Below are 21,497 nucleotides of genomic sequence, written 5' to 3' on the forward strand. Positions count from 1 at the left end.
AGCGCACCAAACCTTCAGTTTTTCTGGATGTAACGGTGCTTCGACATACACTTGAGGATTAGCTTCACTCTAAATGCGGCAGTTTTGTTTGTTGACGTAGCCATTCAACCAGAAGTGCGCTTCATCGCTAAACAAAATAAAATGGACGTAGTGCGCGATACGTATTCCGCACAGAACCATTATTTTCGAAATGAAATTGCACTATTTGCAAGCGTTGTTCAGGCGTGAGTCTATTCACGAAGAATTGCCAAACTAAACTGAGAATAAATCACTTAACAGCTGTTAAATCGGTCGCCATCTTGAATAGTAATGCCAACTTAAAGTTATATACCTCGAAAAAAAACACCCGATAGATATTTGTTGTACCTGAATCTCACTATATTTAACATAAATATTCAAGATATACCATTCAATAAATTATTTTTCAAACCCTTTTAAACTAGTTTGACAAGTTTGAATTTTCAAACCTGTAACAATCGTCCAGTTTGATTTGACTTGAATCATTTGTCAAGTCAAACTTGTACAACTCTAATCATTCATTCGAAACTTCGAATACTGCGAGGAAAGAAAAAAAAACAGCAGGTTCTTAAAAATGTGAACTTTGGTACAGAGACCTCTAATCACGACAAAAATTGATAATTGCCACATCAAAAGTCATAGTAAAGTACATAACAAAAAGTAATATTAAGTGTCTGAATGGGAAATATTTGAAATTTAATGAGGTATGTAATTCAATGAAATCAAATGAAATTGAGTGGGGTGTTAGGCATGTTCAAGGGTTATATTCACTCTTGGATAGGCTGAACTTCGTGCAGGATTTCAAGTCAGGAAGTGCTTTAATGTTTCTACCGTCGAAACGGATGCTCGTCTCTAACCACTTATAAGTAGGTACTATTTCTAATGGCTCGAACTGATTCATTTGAGTTCGACTCGATTCTAGATTGTTCTGAAATATATATCTTCTAAAAAAAAATCGAATGGAAGGACCACTGAGAATTTGATGGCACGCTATTTCCTTCATGCTGTTACAGAAGGAGAGTTATAGCTGAATTTCAATTCTTGGGTTAATGGAAAAGTTTTTAAGGTAGCGAAGAGGCCATGCTATACTTTTTGATAACTAGATAGATAAGTTTGTCTGTGGTCTGGCTCGGTTTTCACCATTTATTAAACATGTTATTGAAATATCATTTGAACTACGCTTGTTTTTCCATATTCATTTCAGAAAATACTGATTTGTACTAGGAAAGATCATTTTTTTATAAAAACTCGGTAAACTTCGAATATTTTCAGAAGATTTGGGAATGCTTTTTCAAAAACCCAGGTGAAGTTCTAGATTCGAATGAGAACTAAACATAAATATGGGATTACAGTTAATTCTACTACTGAAACCTATAATGAAATTTAGAATTGATGAATATTCAGCATAATCAAAAAATTCTAACTGAATAAAATTTTTTTCACATGTTTTACTGAAATGAAGACAACTGAACAGTTGTGACATCTACATTATATGAATTCAACTGAATGAGTAGAAGCACCAAACGAAAACCGATCTCTGGAAAACCAAGAGAGGTTCTATTGATTTTCTCCGAGTTTGATACCCCTGGTTGATACAGATGGAGCTCCTTGATAACAGGGTTCTCTCAGAGGGAATAACAAAAAATTCAATTGCAGAAAAGATTACTTTTCAAGCTGAAAAATTGTTTTCGATAGAGCGTTTTGAATAGTTTTCTTCAATTTGAGATCGAATTGAAGGTTGAGATTTGAGATTGTAGAAACTTATGAAGAAGGATGAAAAAAGTAATATCGAAAAACGGAATAAAATTGTTGATTTACCTGCTTGATCATATATGGATCACTCTTATACAATTTTCTTGAATTGAGAATAACTACAAATAAATACAGATTTCCACTTAAATATATTAGTAACGAACTTGAATGAACTAGGAAGAAGTGAAAACCTTTTTATTCCAAAAATATGTCACAATTTTACGAATTCTATAAAATATATATTATTGATTAGGCGAGGTGAAAAGTAGTCAATCTATCCATTCATGTTTTTTTTTCGTAAAGGATTACAGTGCTCCATCTACTTGGTATTCATACGATTGGTCCATAAAACTATCATCAAAAAGTTTGAGCGTATTTACAAATTCCTTAATAGTATGCATGTGGGGTTGTATTCCATTATGCAGAATGTAATAACTAACATCTAACACTCTTCTACCTCTCTGATAAAGATGGATGCTTCGCAAAGATCTCGGACCATAGTATAATCTTCCAGCAGTCGTCTGCAATTTTCTATATCTATTTCTCATGTCCTGAGCTCTCCTGCTGAAGGTGAACGCAAGTTTATCCCATGGGTCCATGAAGGGTTCCAGGTTACCCCAGAGTCTTATCATGTGGTCTTCGTAAGGAGTCCAATTACCAACTTTGTAAGGGTAGAATCGTATGTAATCTTCGAACCGTCTCTTGATGCTATTCCTCGACTTCCTCCTACCCAAACATTCGAAAATCAAGTTGTAATTACCCCCGTAACGCACGAAGTTAACTAGAATTAAAACGTCTTCGTATTCGGTAAAAAATCTGGTCTCCATAGCTCAAACAAAACTGTAACAGACTGAATGAAGAATGGTTCTTATTCTATTATTCCAACTTATCAAGTTCCATACCTGATTACGAGTGCGAATTTTTTTATATCGAATCCTATTAGTAAATATGATATTCTTAATATTACGAAGACAATTGTTCCATTATTATTAATATGAGTCAGTAGATGTTGATAAAGAACCTGGAGCAATATCAAATCTTTACGATAAGCTGGATACGGGTCTTCTAATCTATACATGGTGGCCATTTGAAAACGAAACAGACGAGATTACAGACGAAATAAAGTTTTTCGATAGAAATGCTCGGACAGGTCGATTTCTGTTTCGAGGGGGACAACTTAAGATGTAGGTTACGGACGCATAGCGCTTCAACCCTTGCTACTACAACCCTCACCCCCAAATTTTGAATAGGGAAGATGGGGTGAGTGATACCTCATTTGAAAGGTATTTTTATACTGATTTCAGCACAGTAATTGTTTTTTCATTTTATGCATTAGTTCTCGAAATATTCTTAACTAAGTATTTGAAAATGAAGTGGTGTTTTCATGGCACTTGTAGTGTTTTGTGAAAAATCGACATTTTGAGCTTCAAAACAACCATGACTGTGGCTTCCTTCCTAACTAACTAACGCATGAATATTTCGAGAACTAATGCATAAAATGAAAAAACAATTACTGTGCTGAAATCAGTATAAAAATACCTTTAAATGGAGGTATCACTCACCCCATCTTCCCTATTCAAAAATTGGGGGTGGGGGTTGTAGCAGCAAGGGTTGAAGCGCTATGCGTCTGTAACCTACATCTTAAGTTGTCCCCCTCGAAACAGAAATCGACCTGTCCGAGCATTTCTATCGAAAAACTTTATTTCGGCTGTAACCTCGTCTGTTTCGTTTCCAAATGGCCACCCTGTATGTATTTCCCCTTGTTTGGTTTTTTGAATTCGCTAATATCGAATGGTCTATTACGTTCATGACAACGACCTTGATGAATTTCTGGAATGCCATTCAGCTTCTGGACACGTCCAATAAAGATATGGAATCCTCTGGCGAATACAACTACTAATCTGTATTGAGAGTTGACTTCTCCGTTTGAAGTTCATTCAAATTAGTCGATAACTGGCAAATTGGTTCGAGATATGAGGTTTCTATATTGAGTTTCATCAGAGGAAACTAAATTATTCTCGAATGTATCTTCAGAAGCTAAATGGCTTTCCAATAAGAGTTTCCATTTCGAATAACCCGCTATCTGGGTAGCTGACATTTTCTAAGCTGTCATCTATTGACATTTAACAAGTTAAAATTACACCATCAATAAAAATGGAAAGATACACGCTTCGAAATTGGTGACAATTTAGCAGTCGCAGTTCGCAGAACTAAGACACTTTTGGGTCGTCTTGAAGCACATATGAGCTGTGTGGACGAAATGATGATGTGACGAATCGAAACCGTGTGAGTCGCACAAGAACAACTTAAAATTTTACTGCTGTACCACGTAGTGTTGACGAAAACCTAGGTTTGTCGAGAAGAAGGCATTTCACCAAGGACATTACACCATATTTTGCATGAAGACTTAGGTCTTAAGGCTTTCAAAGTTCGGTTAACACAAGAACTCAAACCTGTCGATCACCAGCAACATCGTATTTTCGCTGATTGGATGCTTGAAATGCATCAAAATGATTCCAATTTCCATCGAAAAATTACAATTAATAAGGATTTATAAGTAAAGTCCAAGAATGATGTTCGGAAATGGAAGATATTGATTTGAATAAAGATCATTTTTCACAGGACGGTGCTACGTGCCACATATGCAACGAAATAATTGCAATTTTGCAATAAAACTTTTCCATATTATTTCTCGAAGAAGTGATGACAATTGGCCAACGAGATCTTGTGATTTTACACTTTTAGATTTTTTTATTTGAGGCCACGTGAAAGATAAGATTTATGCCAATGCTCTACGATGGATTCAAGACCTTTTTTAATTAATTTCAATTGAGATGAGGGAAAGTTGAAATAAAGGGATTCGTATAAATTATTTATTGAATAATATTATTGTCATAGTACATTTGTATTTTTTTTTACACAAGACACATCGATGAAAATGTCAGCATTCTTCTATTCTGCTCATTCGAATTTGTAGTCCCTTGTGGCTGATGTAAACTGTTCAATATCTACTTATTGTCATTTATGAAATTTCGGAGTAGTGAAATCCAAATTTTCCAGTCTATTTTATTATATGCAACTACATCGTGAAATATATGTTTGCTTTTATTGGATTTGGGATAAAACAAATTCCTGAATGTTTAAGATCACCCTGTACATCTGTGCGATAGATTTTCGAACGAAATATTGCAGCAGTCACCACTGTATTTCTATAAATACCCTGTATGATAATTCAATTCATAATACGGCCTTTGATAACTGCAATAAATAGCGATCAACTGTTCTGTCAACATTTTCATCATGTACACATCGATTGAAAACTTGGTAACAAATGTAACATTTCTTTATTTGATACATGATTCATCTACTCTAAAAACAATTATAATGATTGTTATATTTTCATACGAATATTTTATGTTTTCATATATAAATTCATGATGTGTTTCATCGAATGACATTCACATTTAGTTGAACCATTCGACTATTTCGTTTAGAGCACCTCTATTCGTCTTTCATTGGAATTTTTTCCTCAAACAATAACAAGCTCATCCACAACGATTTGACAAATAATATTACAGCAGAAAATATTTTTTCCTGAGGTTCTCCAGTGTGAGGTTTATTCTTCGTTTATTTCAAAATTGAGAGAAAGTGAGTAGGATTTAACATTCTCTCTTTCCAGCGTAATATCAAATTTAAATGCATTTCCTATTTGTTTCTTGGAATCATCTGAAAGTCATTAAAATCCTACTTTCTTTCAGGTCCTAAAATGCACTCTTGGTTATTGTCACGTTCATCGGATTGATTTTTTTTCATTGTATAAATTATAACTCAACACGATCTAATATTGTCATCTAGCATAAAACCAGTGTTTACGTCATTCTCTAAAGTTATTGTCGGCATGATCAATCATACAAAATTCCAATTCCTTGTCAGAAAGAGTAATCACAATATTAGTTTCACATTTATTAGAATATTAATATTATACAAATAAGCTATTGTCATCTTAGGAATTCACTGCTATTTCAACTATATTGTCAACTTATCAATTTATTCGATCAAAAATATTTCGTGATTTTTTTTTATTTAATTCCAATATTGAAAAAATATTTATATGCTTTTTTTGAATGGGGATGAGGGATATTCATAAAGTTAAGATGATATGATTGCAGTTAACACCAGACGAGATCATCCATATATATGATATTGGGAAGGAAGAAGTTTGTTATATATTTAGGAACGTCAACAGTTTCAAAGATGAAATACATTGATATGACGAAAAAATTTTTGGTGTGCTTCTAGAAACATAACAGAACCTTTTGACGTATCCTATATTGTCCACGATGAAAAAACGTACCAAAATGACTAGGTATCGTCATTTCCCTATCAAAAAAAGTGGCACCCTATCGATGAAAAAAAATTTTGGTTCTTCATTAGCTAATTTTTATGGATTCGATTTCCGAATTTCTCTTGATGATGATGATGGGAAGACATGATGATATGAACCCGGTTATCCAGGTTTTCGAATGCAAGGAAGACTTCGAATAATACCGATTCTCTACCAAACATAAATTCAACAAATAATTTTCAATGAATATTCAATTTCATCTTAGCCTATACACATATAGACCTGTAACACTTTATAAATACAAAAATAACAAAAATGCAACAGTATTTGGTCGGTGAAGGTATTCCAGATCCATTATTCAGTAAATGTATCCAAGCTGGGGATCTGCTGACAGTTGTAAGAGATTCGTCTGGAGAAATAGTTCTAATTTCAGTTGTTAGAACTGTTGTAGATTCTGGTTGTTCTTCGATTTGATCAGTCTCTTTCCGTCTTGGAGCTTTGTACTTCTTCGGCTTTTCTTTATGAGGTGTCTTTCTTGGTTTTGTTTCAATGTACCTTTGTGTGGTAGTACTTGTGGTCTTCACGGCCAAATGTAATTCTGAAAAATATAAAGCTCTTTGATTTATATGAGTAACAATAGTATTGGCAACAATACGTCTTGTAGAAATCCAATGGGAAGAACGAAGATGAAATGCCATTAGAAATAAAGACAGTAGGCCAATTGAAACGTCTCATGCACAGGTGGCGGTGCTAGTATTAAATCCATGATTTTTAGTTAGTACCAACCTTCAAACGATACGTGTCAAAATTTGACAGCAGTCCGACCAATAGTTCGTGAGATATTGCGTTGTGAGTGTAGCTACTTTTGTTATTTGAAAAAAAAGGTGCTGATTCATCAAGACAATGCGCCGTGTCACAAATCAATGAAAACAATTGGCAAAATTGCATGAATTGGACTTCGAATTGCTTCTGCATCCACCGTATTCGCCAGATCTGCCCCCCAGCGACTTTTTCCTGTTCTCAAAATAATGCCCTCGAAGGCAACTAGGTTGAATAATAAAATCGAATTCTGCTAGTAAAATGTGTTTTACTATGGTAGACTGGGGACTTTTCAATTGGCCTGTTATGGTGCTTCTTTGAAATTAATTTCATGTGGATTAGTGAACTCACCCTGTAATCGTACAACACCATCAGCTTTACCAAGAGCATTGGAAGAGGTACATATGTATCCCCCAAAATCTCTCTTCTCTAGATACTTTATTGTCAGATTCATAAGTAGGGAATATTCATTTAAATAAGTTTCACTCATTTCATATTTGTCATTGGGAAGTAACTTTTCTCCTAGAAAAAATACAACTGTCAGTGAGTTTCTAGTCTGAATTCGGTCGAAAATCTCGAAGAGGAAACATCTTACGGAAAAATATTTCAAATGAAACCTCTGTTTTCTATTGCAGATTCGTATTATACGCAAAAAATACAAAAGTTTTCAACTATTGGTTGAAACAATGGATGACGTTCTGCGCATAAAGAAAGACAGATATTTCTACTAGATTCTAAATAATATTGTTTAAATTGACGCATCCTAATTAATAAAAAGGGAGTATTTCGAATCAAAACGGAGAATTTCGCTATTTTCGAATGATCAATGAGTGTAGATGTACTGAAAACAAACAGTTCAGCAGAAAAGTCGAATTTTTTTGTGAATTAATAATGGAACGGGTACAATAAGTTCGTTCAGATGTTTCATCATCGACAAGTTAGCGAGAATTATATACTACAATATGCTATCATCAAAACTCAGCAGATAAAGTCTCAATTTGTCAGCTGTCTGATGTGTGTTGTCTTATTTTGAATTAACAGAATCATTTCGAGGTGTCAATTTAATATTTCATTATAGAAATTCTCGAAAATGTTGAAATTAGAGTGTATGAACCTCTTTACGTATTTTTGATGATGTGTAAAATAATAAATCAGTCACAAGCGACTATGTCACTAATAGAAATATTATTATTATTTCTATGATATTTTCTTCATCGACCAGTTAGCAAGAATTATATGGGGCAATTTTCAGTTTCCCATAATCGAACACATGTTCGTCAGGTGTCAGTTCAATATTCGGTAGTAGGATCTTTCTAATTTATTATCGATTGATGCGTTAATGATCGGTAAAGATCGGTATCCCTCACTTCTCTTCACCATAGTAACTAAGGTGGTAACTATGGTGACGGAAAGAAGGGGTACCGAATATCTACTTTTTTATCGATAAAACATTAGTAAGATCCCACCAATTATTTGTGAAAACCTCAAAGATGTTTAGTTGCTATAGAATCTTCTTTGAATCAGAATATATTCAAGGAGGCTGAACGTTAGAAACGTTTTTTTTTGAGAATGCTTTGGCACACCAGCAATTTCAGAAACTCAGATGACATATCAGATAAATCCAAAAATACGAGATTTTCGTGAATCAATCAGTTTTTCTCCAGTTGTTTATTTCCAAGGTATTTTAGGTACATTTTACAAGTAACCTACAATTGAAATTATCATATATTTTATCCAATGGTGTTGACGAGATTGAAATATGTTCTTTATTTTAGATTTATGATGTCTCGATGGTCAATCGCTAGTTGTGATGATGAAGATACAACGATTCTCTGGGAAAATAATGAATTCTTTCAAAGTTTATAATGGAAAAAAATCCAATTACATTAAATAATGAAAGCTAGCCGTCGGTGAGTACTTAGGACAATTTAAGTAAGTTCATTTAAGGAAAATAACTGCTTCCAAATTCTTACAATAATGTAGAAAATTTCAAACTCATAGGAATGTTAAACCGCAAGTGAAATTTTGAATCCAATTGATCATAGATAAATCTGTACTTGCTAAATTTTCAAAATTCAGAGTGTTTTGAGGTTTTTTTGGTTTGGACAGCCCACTGCTAGAACTTAACAAGTTGTTTTTGATTGATCTCTCTACTTAAACGAAGTATAGACAGGGTGTTTCTTACTTGAAGATTTGCATCTTTGGGTGATTATAAGAAGAAAAATTTTCAAATTCCTTAGTTTTGAGTTATTCAGCTCGTACCGAATTTTTCACCATAATTTGACCCCCTCTTTAACTTTGTTACTGAGAGACATACAAAAGTTTTACAAAATCGACTAGTGTTTTTTGAAATGATTTCACAAAATAAAATAAATACAGAGTGGGCAACATATTGAGTGCAACTTCATTTTTTCAAATGGCAAACCCTGTATTAATTTTGAAGACTGATTACTGAGCTTGCCTGGAGGTTCTTAAAATTTGAAACTCTGTGTTACTCAGAATAAGAGAGATAGGCCAAAGGAGGGCCAAACATATGTTATATATTCGAAAGCAGGCGAAAAAGAGCTAGTCAAATATAAAAAAATATACAGGGTGTTCCATTTGAAAAAATGGAGTTGCAATCAATATGTTGCCCACTCTGTATATATTACATTTTGTGAAATCATTTTAAAAAACACTAGTCGATTTCGTGAAACTTTTGTAGATAAAATTTTTTGTATCTCTCTTAGAAACAAAGTTAAAGGGGTGGTCAAATTATGGTGAAAACCACGGTACATGAAGTGAAAATGTTGTTCAGATATTGATATCCAAGTCATTGGAGCTCGAACCTCGAAATATGCAGAATAGCCGAACAAAAACGCACTGTCTAAAAAATGCGCATATTCACGCGTAGAACGAATAGACGGGTAGAGAAAGTTATTATTCTAGCGCCCCGCTATCAAGAGGTTGGGGGGAATTTTTCGAAAACAAATGATCTGCCTCTTGCTTTTATTCTAAACTAAACGGTTCATGAATTTCAATCCTCACCTGCTTTCAATACACTTTGCATACTGAGTGGGAAAACTGTCTCTCAGCCGAATCGAATTTTCCGTTTCGCAACAACGCTAGTGTTCATTGCCACGGAAAATACTACGTTACAAATTGGGGACCAAGTGTTTCTCATCCGTAGCGACGTGAAAAAATTGCTCAAATCTTGGATTGGTATGATGTAGTGGGACATCACTTGATTGAATCCGTTTCGAACAGTTTCCTATTCGAATTGTTTCGTCTTTCGCGAATATTCCTATTGGATATTGGGTTTATCTGCATTGATTTCAATTGCAACGAAGTATATTTCGTCTGAATATTTTCGGAGAATATGTATGAAGCTATAAGATTCGAAATACATGGGTTTGAATCTATGTGATAGGATATTGTTCTGCGCATTCGAATCCTCACGTCATTTTTCAATTTTCTCTTATAATTTGAATATAGTCGAATTTATGAGGTTTCAGTTTTCACCGGATTGATATTTTCTCAAAAATTTATAATTTCTGACTTGATGCACTGATCTCTGAACTTCAAACTTCCACGTAACCGATTCATCAAGAAAAAAAAATTTCCATGAAGAAATTTCCAAATTGTCTTGAAGAAAATTTTCTAAGGCCTGAAATTTTTCGATATGAAAATTTTCAGGCGAGTTCAGAATAAGGTTAGTTGAGGATCCTCAATTCTGAGCACCGCTCACCGATTTTGCGTAGACCTCACAGTTTTGAAGAAATTCGAACTCGAAATTATGGAAAAAATTGAATTTCCATCAAAAATCGTAATATCTCCGAAAGTATTCGTCAAATGAAAATTTGAGATAGTAATAATTGAAATCGATTCGAAAAACCTGTTGTCTTGCCAAAGCAATAAATGAACGATTTACAATTTCCACTTCCTTGTATCGATTCGAAACGGATATTTCATTCATCTAAAAATAAAAGACGACATGGTTTTTTGCAAAGTTATCCTTCCACTACCCATAAATCCGGTGTAATCTCGTTCAAAGTTCCGATGAAGTGATGCAATTAATACAGACGTTGTATCAATTTGTGACAGGTTACTTTATCACAGCATGAACAACACAACCGATACTGTGAAATAGCTATCATACATGTGCACGAAATCTCCAACAATGGGGAAGCCTTATCGATCTCATTTAAGGTTGATAAATGGACTAATGAAAACGTAGAATTGTTTCAGGATGAACCGCGGTTAACTCAGCGTTCAGACTTTCGTGACATTGTTATTTTTATGCAATTGATAAAATAGGTATCATTCGAAACGTGTTCTTGATGAAAAATTTTTAATTTCAAACTTTTCTTTGAAAATTTCAGTTTACAACCCATAATTTTTGAGGTAATGGACTAATCGCCCAACTGCGTGCATTTTATCGAACTACGTGAACCGATCGATCAATGAAAAAATAGTAATTTACGTAACAAGTTCGGAAAATAGGGTTTTTTTGGACGAATAGACAAAATTCCAGGACGAGCGTAAGCGAGTCCTGGAAGTCTGTGAGTCCAAAAAAAAAGTATTCGGGCGTGTTGCGTACAATATTTTTTCGGCAACCATGTAAAATAACTCTATCGCTGCTGCTTTCCATATTTTATTGCGATTACGATAAAAAAACATGCAAATTTTTGACAACTAATTTCATATGAACTGTCAGCCATTATCTCGGTTGCTATGGGTTTTATGATTCTTTTCCGGCCTAGTCAGGGAAGTACGTACTTTCCGCACTAGGCCGGGAAATGCTACTTCCTCAGAGAAAAAGCGTCCGGGAAGTGCTCACTTCCCGAAAAAAATTCTTTCCAAGAAGGAATTATAAATTTCTGTTTATAACCAATTATTCCTGGAATAAAGGAATAATCGCTCTACTGCAAGCATTTTAGTGATCTACGTAATCAAATCAGTCAATAACAAGGTACAATATTCCTCTGAAGGAACTTTCAATTTTTCGTAAATAATTTTTATCGATATCAAAAATTTCAGGCGAGCTCGAAATTCGGCCAATCAGGGATCATCAATTCTGAAAATACCTACCGACTTTCCTTAGAAAATTCTTAGAATTTTACTGAATAATTTAATGGTAAGAGTAATGCTTCATAAAACAATTAAGTTTTTAGCCAGTAAAAAATTTCGAAATTTCGAAAAAGTTGAAAATTGACGACATGTAAAACTCAACTTTTTCATAATACAATAAGAGGATAAGAATGTTTTTTGACTCAGTTAATCAAAAGCTTCCATATTGATTCACTTCCTCGTCCCGAAATAAGCCATCATTTGAGAAACATCATCAATCTTTTAACAAGAAGAGTAATGGCAATTTTATATCGTTAAATGAACATATCGACTCGTTTTTCCTGCTTTAATGTCGCACATAAGATTTCCGGGCTCAAGTAATCCTGGCTCAAGAGAGTTCTTACCGTTGTCCCGCATCCAGTGGTTCATGGCTTTTGGAGAGGCCTCGACATAACATTGAATTAGGACATCGCTGGTCACTGGTGCTGCAACAAGCTGGTTGGACACTCTTATCAAAGGATGAACTGGAAAAATGGAATTTCCGTTCGATTTGTGATGGGAAATTTCGAGAAATATACTCAATTTTCTGGTTTTTTGATGCCTCAATTGGAATCGTCACGGGTGTGGAAACTTTAGAACGGGTTAAATGATCCGATTAAAGTTTAAAATTTCGATTCGGGGTTTTCAAGGTAGCAAAGTCGAAGTTTAAAAACTGATTTAGTAGAAAAAATGTAATTTTATTGGTTACAGAGAATATTGGATATAGACAGTAAGCAATTTGTTAAATCAATCGAGAAATTTCTGCCTCATAAATAAGCATATGCTCAACTGAAATCTACTACATGGGAAAGTACTAAATGGTCCCATTCAATTTCATGAAAATTATTTCGCTTATGCACTTATTTCTTCAGTTCGACTTGACAACACAAAGATAGTGAATTGTTAAATGAATGGAAAAAAAAGGAATATCAGCGAAATGTTTTTATCCTATTTCAGTATCGTAATGAGTTGATTACAGTTCTAAAAACAGTGCTGTAATAAACTCATTACAGCATCGTTTTCAGTTATATTTTTCGTTTTGTGATTGTGTATACTGACTTCCAATCCTATCAAATTCCAACAAACGTCAATAATTGTCAATATAATATAATTTGGATATCATTCGCAATTTCTTTCAATTCTGATGGTGTTAGATCGTTTTTGTCAGACATAATTCACGAATTTAATGCGTAATTGTGAATTTTTTCAAAATTCCAAACGTACGATTCATATTCAAATTCTGTAATCTGTCAATTTTCGTAACAGTCACACCAACTGCCAAGATACAATACAAAAGTCACTAGTATATATAATCCGAATTTTTCATTGAATTTCGACAATATTCCACAAAACTTGACTAAAATAGAGAAAATATCGTCTAATACTCGTTGCAGAAGGCAATTCCAACACTCGTGCGTTCGAAAACTCGCTCCTTCGACGCTCGTTTTCGAATTTGGCATTCGTGTTGGAAAAGGAGCCCATTCTACAACTTGTTTTAGAATATACAATTAGAAAACTGAACGAGATCGTAAATTACAGGATTCATACACAAAATCTAAGAATATAATAAATATGTTAACACATGGCAACTATATGATAAACAAAATATTACTCATTCGAGATTTTGTTTTGACAGTGATTGCAATTCTATAATAAAGTTTTTCATATTTATGTCATTATTTCTTAGATTTTATTAGTTTAGCAAAGTGTTTTTTTTCTGTGAATTACTTATATCCTCGGTTATCAAACAAATTATCTTCATTCGACTATATGAACTTAATATGAATATATTTGAACACTGTTTACCTTTTATTTATTCATATTTGTAAATTCAACTCACATCTGTTTTATTTACCTTGACAAAGTCTAAATATATAGTTAAAGCGTTGGCTTAGTCCAAATTGGTCGCCTGATCTGAAGTATCCCAACACTGTTAATTGAAGTTCAGAATGTTACGAATTTGGTCGGTTAAAATGCAGAATTGAATCAGCTCGAGCAAATACATATAATTACAATAATTCTGCAAAATGCGGTGATAAAATTAGAGGTTGTTCACGGTTAGCAGAACAGGCTCGTCGGTTTTCGGAATCTTCTGTATAATTTCAGCCACATATGCGGAAATTCCAAAAGTAAAACGTGGAAAATATCTGAGATAAAAGTAATTTAAATGTAGGTGGGTAGCAGCGCCATTTGCCAGGCAAGTAAGCGAATAAAGTGAATAAATAGGGATGTAGGGCATTTAAATTATAAGCAGGTGAATCCAATTGAGGCAGAGTGTAATTCCACAAATTTATTTGCCAAAGGTTTTGGTATAATCGTAATAAGGCGATCGAGTTGAACTTAATTGTTTTTGTAGGCAGGTAAACTTACAGTGTACACGAACAGTGAACCGCTTGCTGACTGATGGGGGAATACCATTGCTTGCTATACACAAATACGCTCCCATATCTGTTCTCTGTACATTTGTTAATGTCAAGACTTCACCATCGAATGATCGCAGCACTGAAAATAAATTCATTCACATTTGCATTTATCAGAAACTGGCTTACGATTGCCCCAGGGTGCAGTTAAACCTCCCAAACGCTATTTCGAATGAACTATAGAGTTGTTACTGAATTATTCTCTATCTTAACTCAATTTCTCCAACCGTTGTTCACACCTGTTCCTATTTTAACTACTACGTTTTCTTTCCTATAATTGATTGGCATTTATTACGCCTCTGGAATTCTATTACTGCCTCCGTTTTCTCAATGAATGATTCGACAATAGGAAGGAAACGATTTGAAAAGGAATGAAGGGGTTTATACGTATTCATGCCAATTTGTTTCTCAAAATCGCATGAATCTTCGAACCGTTATAATAAATACAATTAATTTATTAACTTCCGAAGTGTTATCCGTTATGACATAAAGGGCATTGGTTAATTGCAGGTACAAACGAAAATAACAGATTTCTCGGATCATTTGAAAAAAAGTCCTCTAAGCATGAGCCCGTAAACGCTTTGTTTACGCGATACAGGGTGTTTCTTCTAGTTCTATTTTTTTGTGATGATGATACCAGTTTATCCAATCTTTATTTACATTCGTTACAAAGTAGGTAAATAACTACCAAAACATATAATTAATTTATTCATCACAGCTTATACTAACTGGATCTCTATAATAATTTGGATTTTGCTTAAGTTTAATAGAGAATTGTTCGAAAATTTTTTTATCGAAATCAGTAGCAGATACGACAAAACTGCAGGAAACCAAAAAGTGTATTACTGGACCAAAGTTTCTATTCACATTTTTATAAACTACCAGTGGTCCACCAAAAAAATTTCTGGAGGCAAAAAGTGGACACTGTTCTAGAAAAAATATAACCCTGTAGATTTGCATTCAAAATTAACATATCACAAGATGAAATCTTGAAATTGGAATATCTATGCTAAATTTGAGATGAATTTTTTGTGTACATGAATTTCATCAATGGAGAGAATAAATTATGAAGTCCTCTGATTAGAACTGATGAACTGATTTGTTCAAGAAATGTATAGGATGGACGGAATTTTTGTTGATGTCGAGTTCATGGTAAAAAAGCAGAATTTATTTCTTGAAAAATATTCATATTTGTTCATTTTGAATTAAATCGGTCTTGTTCCATAGAAATTCGAAGATTTTCATAAAAAATGCTGCTATTTTGCCATAAACTAGACACTCACAAAAACTCCAACCATTTTATATCTTCTACATTTTGTCAATAAATTAGTCAATTTGTTCACATAAGAGGACTTAATTATTTATTCTCTTCATAGCTGAATTAATTCCGAGATGAATTATTCTATCGCTGAACTTCATGTACACAAAAAATTCCTGTGAAAAAATCGAATTGTTGAAGAAAAATGAAATATTCTCTGGAATCGTCGTTAAATGAATTTCAAACCACATTTTTCGTTTCTTGTGTTCATTTTTTGTATGATTTCGGCATAGTATGATCTAAGAAGAGTTTTATTCTCTTCAAAAAAAAGTCCTTGTCGAGAATTCTAACGGAACAGGTTTGCGAAAATGGGAATTTTCTCTTCTCCCCCCCCCCAACTCTATACAACGTTTTCAATTTGTTTTACCTGAGACTGAACTGCCGGATGGGGCATTCGCATTGAACAGAATAAAATACATAGCCGTTCATTTTCTGTGTTTCGTTCTGTAACTTTATCAATTGAATGAATGACTGTGCATTGAACAGAGAAACGATCACATTTATCAACATCATTTGAAGCGATAGTAATTAATTTGCATTCTTCGAATATAATTACTTATCCTTCTATACCTTGACATTCGTGGCAGCTAGAAAACTTGCAATTCTTCTCGTTAAAAACACCAGAATTGAATTCTATTGTTTATGGTGAATATGCTTGGTGGATTTTTACTATGGTTTTTTTCTAGATCTAACTTCAATATGTATGAAGATTTATGAAAAAATATGAAAATAATTTGGGAGTACTGTGCTTATCTTTCGCTTGAAAATCTACTAATATAATTATGTTTGGAATAACACAGTTCATCCATGATAATTTCGAAACTCTTTGGAAATAGTTGAGTCTCCTGCTTATTGATTCCACATGCTGTCAGTTGTGAGGAAAAGGCTCATTTTTTGGTAAAATCTATTAGATGTTCTTCGAAGAAACCAAAACATTCATTTCTCTCTCATACTTCAGTGATATAAGTAAAAAGCAGCTGATAGTCTTTCCAAATCAAATCTTAATAATCCCTTCCCATCAATAAATGAAATGTCATCATTATTATTATTCAAAGCAGAAGATTTAACCTCATGCACAACTAAATCAGGACAGATGCGATGTTCATTTGAAACCAGTTTCAACAGACATCGAATAGATTTCACCAAACATATAAGCTTCTCCACCTTTGCAACATATTGCATTGATAAAATCGCTCTTTACCCACAATCAACAACGTGAACATTATACATGTGGAATCAAAATGCTTTAGAGGCTACCTATGAAATTCTGATTAACGATGACAAATTCCATATGGAATTTAATTAATCTTATGTTATGTAGAGTAATTAGTTAACATGAACTGATCATTCGACTGTCATATCATGGAATTGATCGTATAAACCAGTTCATACGCCTATTTGATATTTCCATAATAATGCGTTTTCATTGAGAGAGGGAAAGCATTTTGTGATTGCGAATTCCTGGATTTCGGAGTTGGTTTCGATGTGAGAAACTATACTCTTATTGGCATTTGCGATTCTGGAGGGGATTGCAAATGGACACCCACAAATTTTCAGCAACAGAATGTTCCCCTTCATATATAAATTAACCTGATCGGCTTAAGGATATTACAGGATGAGCTGTTTTATGTGGGCCACCCAGTACAGGCTGTACAAAAATCGATGCTTCCTGAAAGAATCACGAGAACTAGACTTAGAAATTATGAGATATCAGAAAGAAGATCATATACACTGTGTCCCTAAAGTATGGAACAAATTCATTTTTAGCTAAACAGACCATTTTATGGAATAATCCTGAAACACGTCGATTTTTCTTTTAATTCACCGTATTTTAAAATAATAATCTAATATATAGGGTGAATTACTTTCGAGTAACGACGTCTCCATCAATTTTTTAAATGGAACACCCCCATTTTGTCTCAATATTCGGATTGCTCTAGCTGAGCTGATTCCAAAAATGTAGCACATGTTGATTCCAATTGGTACAGGGTGGACAAAAAGACAATAGTTTTGTGTGTGCTCATAAAGTAACGCGTAACTTTCTTTATTAGTTAAATTAACAATATTATCACAAATACTTATTGTCTAGCGGCACTTGGTTTGAATGTAACACCCTGTAGTTTGTTACATTCATTAAATGTTTTTAAATTGATGAGAAATAATTTCTTTCATATTCTGTCTGCTAGACCACAAGTACCAAACATGTTTGGAAAGAGTTCATTTTTATTAATCTAAAAATGTAACAAACTACAGGGTGTTACATTCAAACCAATTGCCGCTAAACAATAAGTATTTTTGATAATATTGTTGATTCAACTAATAAAGAATGTTACGCGTTACTTTATGAGAACACACCTAACTATTGTATTTTTGTTCACCCTGTACTCTGTACCAATTGTAATCAACATGTGATACATTTTTGGAATCAGCTCAGCTAGAGTAATCGGAAAATAGAGACAAAATGGGGGTGTTCCATTTGAATGACGGAGACGTCATTACACAAAAGTATTTCACCCTGTATATAAGATTATTATTTAAAATTAAAATCAAAAAGCGACGTGTTTCAGGATTATTTCTTAAAATGGTCTGTTTAGCTAAAAATTAATTTGCTCCATACTTTACGGACACAGTATATATCTTGATCTCTAGTTTCTCCGGCTCTGAAAAATAAGAGCTTAAAATATTTTTCTAGATCTAGCTCGCTATCTCTGAAAGGATAATTGATTCCTATGATCTGTTATGACCATCTAAGAACCATAAAAATTACTGAAAAAAACGTTTCAAATTTTTTCGAACATGAACCAATATATAGGGAATTGGAACAGTTTTTTTTTAGAAACACGATAATGAATCCAAATAGCTATGATCTGCTTTCTGATATCTTATCATTTCGAAAAAAGAGATCGTGGTTCCTTGAAGATTTTTGTTTCTAAGTCTTTTAATCTCGAAATTTGGGACACCCTGTACATTCCACTTTGCTGCTCTCGATCGATTTGGCGATGATTTGAAGAAGTTTCCCCTGGTTAACCCTCCCTCTACTCCTATCAGATTTTGATCTCTCTACGCATCCAATAAAAGGTGTTATTATATCATTCAGTCTCCCTAACATCTCTCGAGATAATTCTGCCCTTTCTGTCTCCAAATAGGCAACAATGCAGTACCGATACAATCTATTTGCATTCATCAACTCAACACAAACTTTCGGGAACAACGTTATTACAAGTTTATAGCTATCGGAGTTTCAGATATTGAGAGGTTTATGCTTTACTTTGACGAAACTGGCATGTTTGAGGGAATGAAGGCCATAACTAATAGACTAGAATAATGTTTTGACCGCGCACAAAAAGCTATTATGCGACCATCAACTGAAGGGGAGGCTGTTAATGGATCTTCAAAAAAATTACGCTCCCTAGATTGCTACATATTGCATATAAGTAGGGTTGGATGCAAGCTACTCGAATTGACTTGGTGAATGGACCGTTTTACTCTAAGTTTGATTGAATATGATGACTTGAAAGGCTATTTAATAGATTCCACATCCTGGATTTTTTGAATTTGTCACGATATTTTAAAAATAACTTTCGAAGAGACCAGAGTTTTTCGTATAGTGATGTCTCTTGAAGGTATAACAATCAAGTATCGAATAAGAAATAGTATTTTTATTGTAGTTTCAATCATTTTGTTCGTGAATATAATTTTAATGCAAATTCATTGAATAGTTTTTGTAGGAAATTCACAGCAATACATAAAGAGCAAAATGATTCTTGAATTCGATTGACTTCATAGTTAATTGGTGGAAATCCATTTCAATTAATGATTTATTCAACATGTGAGACATCTGGAGTAATGACTGTGTATCGAAACAATTATTATTCAATAATTAAATAATGGAAATAATAATAACTCGTGTTCAATGTCGATTGAAGTATATATTTCGAATTGACGTCATCGTAAATTGACCTAATATTTTATTCCTCAGCTTGTAAAGAAATGTATGAATAGATTTTGTTTTCCAAAGTCAGATCTGTATGAATGCCCTCGAATGAAATAAATTCTATAGCAAATAGCCTATTATGTGAGCCTCATTATTGAAATTATATTGATATTTCGAATGTAGGTTTCTGAAAGCAAAGAAAATCGTTCTATATTTGACTTAATGAATAAGTTACGAATATAATGGCATGTTTGCTATTGTTGAACTTGACCCTTGAATTGAATAAACGGCTTATAAGTATCGGTCAGGCCATTTCCAAATGGGAAAAATCCTTTATCAAATGGGTTGTAAGAAAATTCGAAGAATATATTGACTTTCCTTGACCATTCGTGCTATTGGCAGGTCATTTGCTATCCAAGAGATGAATTACTTTTCAATCGTTTCTTTGTTTCGTTCGCAAGAACATCGATATTCCAGCGACAAATAAGCGAATCTCCTTTAACTCTTCGTAATGATTGTACATCTTTTCGAACATTTTCCAGCATTTTGCCGACGTGGATTCCCAATCGAGAACTGCAATATAACTTTGTCACTCGATAAGTTAATAATCTTAGAGTATTTCCTGAACGAACATCACCAATTTATCTCGATTCCAAATTTTGAGTGGTCAAATATGAGCATTCATGTTGAATATCAGAATTTCAATTTTGATACCAAAAACTGGATATTAACGATGAAAAAAGTTCGTGCTCGGACACTGAAGGTTCTACAAATGGTACAGAGTATTTTTTTTCAATTCACGTACGAAGATGTACGAGAGAAATGACTTTTTGGTTTTTATAATGAGGTATTCGTTTTATGGCTATTTGTGATATTTTCTGTTTAACTGAATTCTCTATAATTGAATGTTTGAACCTATTGTTAACTGCTAAATTGGTTGATCAACTTCCAAATAGTAAATGCTGAAACAGTTCAATGACAGGATTCTGTTGTCAAAAACGATTTTATTCGTTCGGTATTATTGAAATAGCTCAAAATCGAGCTTATTCCGAATTCATTGGAGTGTTGTTTCTCAAAAATATGATAATATTTAGAGACTGTTGTGGTTGTGTAGTTTCATTCCAATACCCCATTATGGAAATTGTGAGGATGCCTTAGTTTAGGAGCCCAAGGGGCCAAACGTTCAGACCTAGGCAATTCCCTCCTAATCGTTTTAATCAACACATTCCAGTCTACAAGCAACTGGAATTTCGGGAAATTCCATTGCTGAATTTTTTCGAATTGCGAAAGTTACCCTGTATATAGGTCTCTCAAGATTCAACAAAAATTATTTGCGTTATTTATTTGTTAATTTCGTACGGTATACGTTGCTCTAAGGATCCATTGGAGGTAGTTTGGGGGAATTTATTTCAGAAATACCCGAATATACCTAGTATCGTAAAATCTGTTTTATATAGCCAAGCAATAAGTTCCTGGTTCGAATCGATTTTCTATTATCCAGGCACAATCGAACATGACTCGAACGACAAAACGAAATTTCAGTGGTGAAATTAAATGGACATCTTTCCCGTACCTCCTTATAACAATTAAATCTAGTTCATTCTGATATACAGGGTGTAATTTCAATCTTCACTTTCCCTCTTGTATTTTTCTCGTTAGTAAAAACCTCCTGAGACATTCGAATAAGTTCAATAGAATATACAGCATGTTGTAGATCAGTATACATACAGGGTGGCCATTTGAAAACGAAACAGACGAGATTACAGACGAAATAAAGTTTTTCGATAGAAATGCTCGGACAGG

At 33.7% G+C, this 21,497-nt stretch overlaps 1 protein-coding gene across 1 annotated transcript in view; it reads right to left on the reverse strand.

Annotated features, from left to right (window-relative positions):
• Positions 1-4,629: 4,629 nt before the first annotated feature.
• LOC123686208 (lachesin-like) overlaps positions 4,630-21,497 on the reverse strand; it is a 99,271-nt gene continuing 82,403 nt past the window's right edge. Inside the window, exons 6-9 of the mRNA XM_045626222.1 lie at positions 14,393-14,524; positions 12,388-12,507; positions 7,286-7,456; positions 4,630-6,713 (exon numbers count right to left, since the gene is read on the reverse strand). Of these exons, the coding sequence (XP_045482178.1) occupies positions 6,382-6,713; positions 7,286-7,456; positions 12,388-12,507; positions 14,393-14,524 (755 nt within the window). The 3' untranslated portion in view covers positions 4,630-6,381. The remainder of the gene's footprint in view (positions 6,714-7,285; positions 7,457-12,387; positions 12,508-14,392; positions 14,525-21,497) is intronic.

This window comes from Harmonia axyridis, chromosome X (assembly GCF_914767665.1).
Source record: "Harmonia axyridis chromosome X, icHarAxyr1.1, whole genome shotgun sequence".
NCBI lineage: Eukaryota > Metazoa > Arthropoda > Insecta > Coleoptera > Coccinellidae > Harmonia > Harmonia axyridis.